Source organism: Miniopterus natalensis, chromosome 1 (genome assembly GCF_054644295.1).
Source record: "Miniopterus natalensis isolate mMinNat1 chromosome 1, mMinNat1.hap1, whole genome shotgun sequence".
Classification (NCBI taxonomy): domain Eukaryota; kingdom Metazoa; phylum Chordata; class Mammalia; order Chiroptera; family Miniopteridae; genus Miniopterus; species Miniopterus natalensis.
In genome coordinates, this window is record NC_142081.1 from 52,572,466 (window position 1) to 52,582,176 (window position 9,711).

Consider the following 9,711-nt stretch of genomic DNA (forward strand, 5'->3'; position numbering starts at 1 on the left):
AATCACGCTTGCTATCATAGAGAAAGATAGTTTTAAGAACAGTAATACTAGAACCTCAGAAGCCTGACTCCTTATTGTTACCAAGGGAAGCCACATCATCTCTGAGCATCATTTTCCTCATCTGTAAAATGGGCATAATATCTATCTTGGAGGCTTGTCATCGGAAATCACCTTGTTTTGTCATATAATGGGCACTCAAATACTGTTTATAAGTATTACCTATAGATTAAAATGCAGATAAAGATGTGAAGAGGTGTGATTGTATATTTCCTTCTTAAAGTTCTTCACCTGTCTTTGTAGTACATATAAAAGTACAGGGACCTATCTGGGGTTCATTATATTAGTCTATTATTTCTAATTAGGGAATAATTCCCTTGAGGTCAAAAACTGTAATCTCACAATGTGGAGCACAAGATTGGGGGCTTTAATTATTAGTGAATTGGTTGAAAAGGCAAGAGGTCTAGGAAGTATCAGTAGGTGACTACTTTTAGCGACTACAATTTTTGTTGTGAAAGGATGCATGCTTGTAGATGTTAATACTGTATTTGTGCAAAAATTGAAAAAAAAACTTTTTGTTTTTAAATTAGGAGAGAGAAGCTCTTCAGAAACAGCTGGATGAAGCAAATCGAGAAGCACAGAAATACCGACAGCAGCTTCTAAAGAAGGAACAGGAAGCAGAGGCCTACAGACAGAAATTAGAAGCTATGACTCGTCTTCAGACGAATAAAGAAGCTGTTTAATTGAAATGAACATGTAGTTTGAGTTTACTTTTGGTCAAGAAAGAATACAATCTTGAACTGTACACAATAAGGTGCAGTCATGGGAAGACAAGATAATAGAAGAGACTACAGGTTGATAATCGGACTAAAGCCATGCGGTCTGAATTCTTGTAACATAAAACTTTCAAAGTTGTCAAATGTATTTAAAACTGAATTCTGTAAATAGTTTTTGTTTGTTTTTTACGGTTCTAAATGAGTTGATAAAAGATTGTTGAAGAGATCCAAAAACACAATAAGCCACTGTTTTTGTGAATTCTTTTTGATTTTAGTACGAACCTTCATTTCTCAGAAACAGAACAGTTTTAAGGGTGATCGTTGATTAGACCAAATGTTGTGTAATAATTATGTGGTGGACTGATGCTGGATTTACTCCTGTAGGTATAAACTTCTATATGAAGAGAAGATTTCTCCCAGGAAATCTTTGTACAGCTTTAAGTTGTCTCAGATTCTCTGAAAACATTTTTTAGAAAACAAATTTTTATATTTGTTGAACTTCAGCTATACCCAAGTAGATTTACATGTATATGAAGCAAATATTTTTTAAAGTTTGTGTTTGTACATATCCTGCATGTTTTATAATTTCAAAATACATCACTTGCATAGGTCTTTTTCCCACAAAGATGGTGAAAGTTACTAGGGAAAAACACCAATCTTTTATTGTGTAGGTCATCTTAACTAAATAAACTAGCAGCTGGTTTTATTGGAATGATACTGTTCTTGGAAGGAGCAGCTTACAAGATAACTTGAATTTACAAACTATAAAATCTATGCTTTTTTGAAAATTTCATAGTGGGGACGTGAAACTGTATTCTGTGCCTTCCATCATGATTTCCACATGAAAGCACTTTAAGGCAGTACATTTTAAGATAATGTTTTTGGAAAACTCAAAGCATATGGGTTTCTGAAATATTTCATGGACTCATTCCCCTCCCTCCCCCAGGAAATTATTCTTATGGAAAAAAAAATGCTTTTGTATGTAGAACAAGAACTTTTTGTACTACAGCGATGCATAGATACGTCTGCCATAACTTTTACTTTTCCCTGTGAAGGCTCCATGTCTGTGCCATGACTTGCTCATCACAAGATCGTCGAATTCCACAATGTATGAACATTACAGTCTGACATACTGTTAACTCTTTTTTTGTAAAATGTAACTTCAAACCTTTTTTCTTGCGTTATTTCTTGCATTGTTTTAACGCTTTATGAAAATGTTTAACCCTGAGGCCCTTCTAGATTATCTATACTGTATAAAGAAGCAGTTACCCTTAAAACTACTCTGGCCTACTTTTCTATTTTACAATTAAATATCTTTTCCACATATATTCAGTGTAGACTTATATTTTAACCCCATTTTATTCACATTAAAAAATGTTTGGTGTATTAAAGCCATATTCCACCATATGAAAATACATATTCTTCATTCTGTGTCCTAAAAGTCCTTGGGAATTTGTTAATTCTCCCACTGCAGTTGTCAGTCCAGCTGTTAATGTGGTAAAAGGATCTGTGGAATATCAGCCTGATAGTTATTATTTGGAAACTCTTAGAAAGGTTTTGGGGCAAATTTAAGAACTATAAGGAAGAGAAAAAATCCCTTTTTCAGCCTGGCTGGTGTGGCTCGGCCGGGTGAGCATCGTGCTGGCGCCGGAAGCTTGCCAGTTGGGTCCTGGGCAGGGCGCGGGCCTGGGTGTCGGGCTCCCGGGCGATTTCAGGCCCTGGGCGGTGCTGGCGGTGTTTCTCGCTCCTTCGCTCACCTCTCTCTAAGCGGATTCTCGGGTGAAGATTAGGAAAGAAAACAAAAAACCTTTTCCAGTTTTACACTAAATTTGACAAGTTTTAAGTCATCTAAAACTACATTTTACAAATGGCCGGCCACCTTTTCAGTAGCATGAAGCCACTTTTTCTGTGCCTGCTTTTCATCTCTTTCGTGCGTGTATGGACTTGTGCTGGGCAGGGCGCCTGACTCCAGCGCTGACCGAGAAGGGCCCACCTGTCACCCCAGGGCGCGGCCAGACACCTTGGCCCGGAAGAGCCTTGAGACTGTGCACGACAAGCTTCTGAAAGCTAATTTAATGCCTTTGATTTCTAGTTTCCTGTTCTGCTAGAGACTTCCCTGGTGCAAGAAAGCATTTTGATCTATAATAACATGGCATAGATGGGAGAAAATGATTGTTACTTAAAAGGAGCAAGTCTACGGTAGTATCAGATGGATGGGTATTCAGATGTCTTTGGTGAACGCTCATGTTTCTTCAGATCTGATTATTACGTAGGACTCGTGTAAATCCTCAGTCCTGATTCACTGTCCTATGAAATAACTTAGACAAGAATTTATAACTAAAGCAATGGGTTGCCTTTTTTCCTAGCTTCTGTTTTCAGTGAGGCTAGGAAAGATCATTGTAATTCTCAGTGGTGGCCTGAGCAGAGGATTAAAAGAGCTCACAGAACAAAATAATATAAAAGTTTTCAGAAACCCACACTTACTGTGTTTTTATTATGTAATGATGGATTTGCCACATTGATGGTTAATAATTTCCTTTTATGTGTCAACAAACCACCTTCCAGAGCAGCCTTTCTCAATGAGGGTTCTGTGAGAGAATCAAGCCCAGTGCCCCGAGTGTTAGGGCCTAATGAAGCAATTCCTTGTAATGAATTAGTTTCTTTCCTATACATCTAGAATAGTGCTGGTTATGTACTATCTTAGACACAGCTCATTAGACGTCTTGTTTCCTTATTTCTTGATTCAGATTTAACACTTCCTATTATAGTCGCTGGAACTCTAGGATTACAAATTCTAAGTTGAGTCTGTGATGCTTTGGGAAAATCTCATGAGTAGTATCTGCAGGGACTGTGCTTCTCAACTAATTTTCATTTATTGTTATTTGTTATTTTATTTATAGCTTAATTACTTCCCCAAAGGGCTTGTGATGTCATTTTTTCATTGGCTTTTAGGAATTATTTCCTATGTCAAGCTTTCATGGTATGAATGGCAAAGTAGTTACTCTGTTCTACTCTGCCACTGGATTGCTCTAATTGTTCATGGCAGTGGAGGGTTGAGTGTTAGGGGACTTTCTTCTGTGACAATCAAAAGAGCAAAGTTAAATAGATAAGGGAGTAAATGTGAAATCCCCTATAATTTGGACTATGCTTGTTTATAACAGAAAGCTCTGTGTGCAAATGTATTTATCCAAGACATATTGTTAATGAAAATGTATGTCAGTATGTGTTTCTTGAACATGATAATTTCTGAGGTTATTTATTGAAAATTAAAAGAACTCCTTGCCCATAACAGGAATCGATGAGTTGGTAGACATAGTCATGGATGCTTTATGCAGATATGACTGATTTTTTCTGCATTACTCTATACACAGTTTCTTCCAGATAAAATTATAAAGTTTCTTTGTGCTTTAACACCTGGAAGACCTTGAAAGCCGACTCAAAATATATCAAGAAGGAAAACGTTTTCAGATTAAAAAAACCAATATGATCGTTGGAACCTTTATGTCCATATGGATGGGTTCCCAAGGCATTAGCTCTCAGGCTTATATAGCAAATAGAAAAAAAAATCTCTTCTATTCACCTAGCTTCTGTTGAGCAAATAACTCTTTTCAGCATGTCAGGTCAACTTAGGAATGAACCAATTAATATATTTGTTGGTTCATTAAGTAATATTTACTGTACTTGGACTTCATTATAGATAACTAGTCTGTTGTAGTTTTGAATGATGTTTGCTATTTGCTTTCTCTCTATATTGAGGACATCTCAATGCACATTGGTTCACTTTGACGTAAGCTCTCCAAGTTCACTCTCAGATTACTCTGTGTAACCTCTGATGGAAAACACAGTATCATCACTGGAGATACGCTTCTGGTTCCAAATCAAAATTTTGGTATCAATATTTTTGTGACTCGCTAATTGTATTTTCCAAATGTATAGATATATAGGTAGTCTTATAGTTTATGATCACTTGATAGCCTGAGTTCCTTTCAAAATAGTTCACTTTCATGAAAATCAAATAGTGAATATAATTTGGGTGCAGTTTCTAGGGCTCTTTATTTTTAGATATATACTGTAACTCACCCCAAACTACCATTTGCTTCCTGGAAAACTTTTGACCTGATCTCTACGAATTTGTCCACTATACTTTATTAATTGCTTACAACGGATTTTCATTTGAATAGCTTAGATCTCATGTGCACAGTTGACATGTAATGTTTCTCCATTTACACATGCATAATACTATATAATCTAGCGATTTTCAACATTTTCATCTCATGGCACACATAAACTAAGTACTAAAATTCTGTGGCATGCCAAAATTTTTATTTTTTGCTGATCTGATGAAAAAATAGGTATAATTTTGATTGATTTCCAACAAAAAAATAGTAATAGTAATTACCTATCATCTTTGCTCCAAAGTGACTGTTTAAAAAACCGGTTGTCTATAGATTCCAAGATGGCATCAGATTGAGTGGAAGCTACACTGACACTCTTCCAGGACCAAACTGTAACTACAACTAAAATATTGAAAAACCATCCTGAATAATCAACTGCACCTGAAGACTAGCTTGAGAGCACCCTCATAACCAAGGACGGAAAGTGGAGACCGCACAGAGACTGGTAGGAAGTGTGGAGGCTTGAGAGGGCTGGCTGGGCTGCTTTTGCCTGGAGAGGAAACAATTGCCCTGCCCTGTTGGAAAATCTCTCTACCCACCCCTGGAGTTTCGACAGCCTGAGGCTCATTGAGAGACTGAATAACACCCTCTGGGTGCTTTGAGTCTTTGCCTGATTTGCTTCTGGACCCAGGGTTTGTAAAAGCAGACCTTGGTGCACATCTTGGTCCTGTCCAAATACATCCAGCCCCAGCAGAGGGAACCAGAAGCTGTGGAGTGTGGAAAACTTCAAACAGGGTACTCAAGGCCAGTCACAAAAGCGTCTGACATTGGCCTGCACCAGAGACCTTCCAAAAGACTGGGAGTCCTATCAGATCTACCTAATACATAGAAACAAATCCAAACCGGCAGCCAAAAGGGGGAGACAAAAAAAAAAAAAACAAGCCCCAAATGAAAGAACAATAGAATTCTCCAGAAGAGCTAACTAAAATGGAGATAAGCAACCTATCAGATATAGAGTTCAGAATACTGATCATAAGGATGCTCAATAGCATGAGAAAAGAAACAGAAACTATAAAGGAAATTAAGAATGACATAATAGAAATAAAAAAAAAAAAATAAAAGGAAAGAATAAACAGTAGATTAGAGGAAGCCAAGGACTGGATCAGAAAATTAGAAGAAAAGGTAGAAAAAAAATCACTCAGAGAACCAATAAGAAAAAACAATTAAAAAACAGGAGGACAGTTTAAGGGAATAGCATGAAGTATTCAAGGTGATGCAAAACAAGGACCTGAAACCAAGATTACTCTATCCAGCAAGGCTATCATTCAAAATGATGGTGAAATAAAGAGCTTTTGAGACCCCCCCCCCAAAAAAAAAGGCTAAAGGAGTTTATCACCACCAAGCCAGTATTGCAAGAAATATTAAAGGGACTGCTATAAGAAGAAATTGAAATAGAGAGAATGAGAAACATAGGCATAAAAAAATAAAATGAGAATAGATAAGTACCTATCAATAATAACCTTAAATATAAATGGATTAAATGTCCCACTTAAAAGACATAGGGTAGCTGAGTGGATAGGAAAACAGGATCCAAATATATGCTGTCTACAAGAGACTCCCTTAGAACAAAAGACTCACATAAGCTGAAAACAAAAAATGAAAAATTTCTGGAGGACTTTAAAGGAGAGATTGATAGCAATGCAGTCATAGTAGGGAAATTTAACACCCCACTGACTTTACTGGATAGATCTTCCAGGCAAAAAAATCAACAGGGAAACAGTGACTCTAAATGACACACTAGATTAGATGGATTTAATTGACATTTACAGAACATTCCACCCCAAAGCTGCCGAATATGCATTCTCCTCAAGTGCACATGAGACATTCTCAAAGATAGACCACATGTCAGGACACAAAACAAGTCTCTACAAGTTCAGGAATATTTAAATTATATCAAGCACCTTCTCAGACATTTACACCATGGAATACTATGCAGCTGTAAAAAAGAAGGATCCTTTACCCTATGAGATAGTGTGGTGGGACCTGGAGAGTATTACACTAAGCAAAATAAGCCAGTCAGAGAAAGACAATTATCACATGATCTTACTCATATGTGGAATCTAATGAACAAAATAAACCAATGAACAAAATAGACCCGTAGACATAGAAGCATGGAACAGAGGGAAAGCAGAGGTGGGTGGGTGGGGAGAGATTAACCTAAGAATTTATATGCGTATATGCATAACCCATGGACACTCACAATAGTGTGGTGAAGGTCTGGGGGGAGGGGTACAGGGTGGAGGGGGTCAATGGGGGGAGGGGGACATTTGTAATACTTTCAACAATATAGATAAATTAAAAAAAAAATCAGGTGCCTATATTTGTGTATAACGATTTCTAGTACCAAGAATTAACCAATCAGACACAACCTTATTATGCTACGTGACTCTATTATATGACCTATATATTTATGGTTCAAGACAGGGCATTCACACAGGATGGATATTGTGTTGGCTGTTGTCATTTTTAAATTTGACAGTCTAAGGAAAAGGAGGTCAGTGCCCCTGACTAAATAGTCAGGAATTGCATGTTTTAAAAATTCTTGGGCACAGTGGCTGAAAATCACTGATATAATAAATTTCCAATCTTACTAATAATTGATTACATGGATTATAATTTAGAATTTTATGGATTACTTAAATGTCTTCTTGATTTTTTTGGTAAGAATTTTTTTTTGTATGCCAGGTAACTCAGTAAAGCATTCATTTTTGTATTACAATTTTCTATAATTATTCTAGATGTGTCATCCTGATCATAACTCTCAAGAATTATTTCAGGTTAAAATTGCACTCACTTACTTTGCTATAGAAAATATATATTAAGAAAGCTCACACTTGAGTGAACCTATAGTCTCTTAAAAAAATGTTCAGTCTGCCAGAGAACTGACTCTGCTTCCAAACATTTGTGCTCAATATCAGAGACTCTTGGCATCAAACACTGAAGCACATTATTAAGAATGTTTATTACCTTTGTTCCGTACAATTATATACTCAGATTTTTTTCATTGTTGTTGTTTTAATAACTTCTAAACATATAGAAGGACACAGAATAATATAACACACATTCGTGTACCTACCACGCAAATTTAATCTTAAATTTACCTTCTTTTCTTCAAATATTTTTTTCATCCTCACCTGAGGATATATTTATTGATTTTAGAGAGAGAAGAAGGGAGAGAGAGAGAGAAACATCAATCGGTTGCCTATGGAAGGAACCCCAACCGGGGATCAAACCTGCAACCTAGGTATGTGTCCTGACTGGGAATCGAACCAACAACATTTTGGTGTATGGGACAATGACCCAATAAACTGAGCCCCCCACTCCCACGGCTCTTCAAATCTTTAAAGAAACTGAATGTTACAGATGTAATTGGAGTCTCTTTGTTTCCCTTCCTCTCTCCTAAAAGACAACCATTATCCTGAGGTTGAGATGTTTTGTTCTATCTACATTTTCATGCTTTTATTTCGGACTAAATTTCATAAATATATGGTAGAGTTCTGTGTGGTTCTTAAATTTTATTGAAGCTATTATTCTGTACATGTGTCATTCTGCATATTGGTGTTTTTCCAATTTATCAATGGTTTAGACATTTATTCATGTCTGAAAATCTAATCCTTCATTTTGACTGTTACATAAAATTAAATAAGAATATACCATAATTGACTTATCCTTTGTTCTATGTATAAATATGTCACTTCCAATTTTTGTTATTACGAATAGGATTGTAATGAGCATCCTTGCAATTCTATCTCCTTTTATGCATACATGTGCTAGGTTTCCCCAGAAAATGGAATTGTTAGGTTGAAGTTAGTCAGTTTTACCAACATTGATGGTAAATCAATGACACTGATGTTGTCACACTCATATTTTTTACCAACCCACGGGTATGAAATTACTCTCATTATTTGCACTTCCCTATTATTAGTGAGATTGAACATTTTTTCTCTTTTATTTCTTTTCCATTAGTGTTTATTCTTCTGTGAATTGCTAGTTTGCAGCTGTTTTTTGTTGTTGTTGTTGTTTGTTTTTTTAATATCTTTATTGATTTCAGACAGAAGAAGGGAGAGAGAAAGAGAGAGATAGAAACAGCAATGATGAGAGAGAGTCCTTGATCGGCTGCCTCCTGCACGTCCCCCACTGGGGATCGAGCCCCCAACCCAGGCATGTGCCATGACCAGGAATCGAACCCTGATCTCCTGGATCCTAGGTTGATGCTCAACTGCTGAGCCATGCTGGCCAGGCTGCCTGGCACTTTTTTAATGGGTTGAATAAATGTCAGCTATTATCACTGTCAATATTATTTTTCCCACCCCTGCTTTTATGAAAGATTTATACTATTGGCAGTATCCCTGGAGTCCAAATCCACTAGGCCATTTTTTTTCACCCAAGACCTTATGTTCCTGGGCATTCTTTTTTCTTTCTTTCTTTTTTGTAAAGTAAAGCTTTATTGAGATATAATTCCATATTATAAAGTCCCCCCATTTAAAGTGCACAATTCAGTACTTTTAGGATATTCACCGAGTTGTGCAACCATCACAATTATCAATTTTAAAACATCTCCAGCAACCCCCTACAAAAAACCCTGTTCCCCTTGCTGCCAACCTCTGACTCCCCATGCGCCTCCTCCCGGGCCCAGGCCCTGGTAACGAGTAATCTACTTTCTGTCTCTATAGATTTGACTGTTCCGACATTTCAAGTAAGTGGAGCCATATGGCATGTGATCCTTTGTGACTGGCTTTTTTCACTTAGCATAATGTTTTCAA

The 9,711-nt window shown here is 36.8% G+C and overlaps 1 protein-coding gene across 3 annotated transcripts in view; it reads left to right on the top strand.

Moving 5' to 3' along the window:
• Window positions 1-2,099, top strand: part of GABPB1 (GA binding protein transcription factor subunit beta 1) — a 52,293-nt gene extending 50,194 nt beyond the window's left edge. For all 3 annotated transcript variants that reach the window (XM_016210147.2, XM_016210148.2, XM_087821484.1), the window contains exon 9: window positions 588-2,099. In XM_016210147.2, coding sequence (XP_016065633.1) covers window positions 588-740 — 153 coding nt within the window. In that variant the 3' untranslated portion in view covers window positions 741-2,099. The remainder of the gene's footprint in view (window positions 1-587) is intronic.
• The last annotated feature ends 7,612 nt before the right edge of the window (window positions 2,100-9,711 follow it).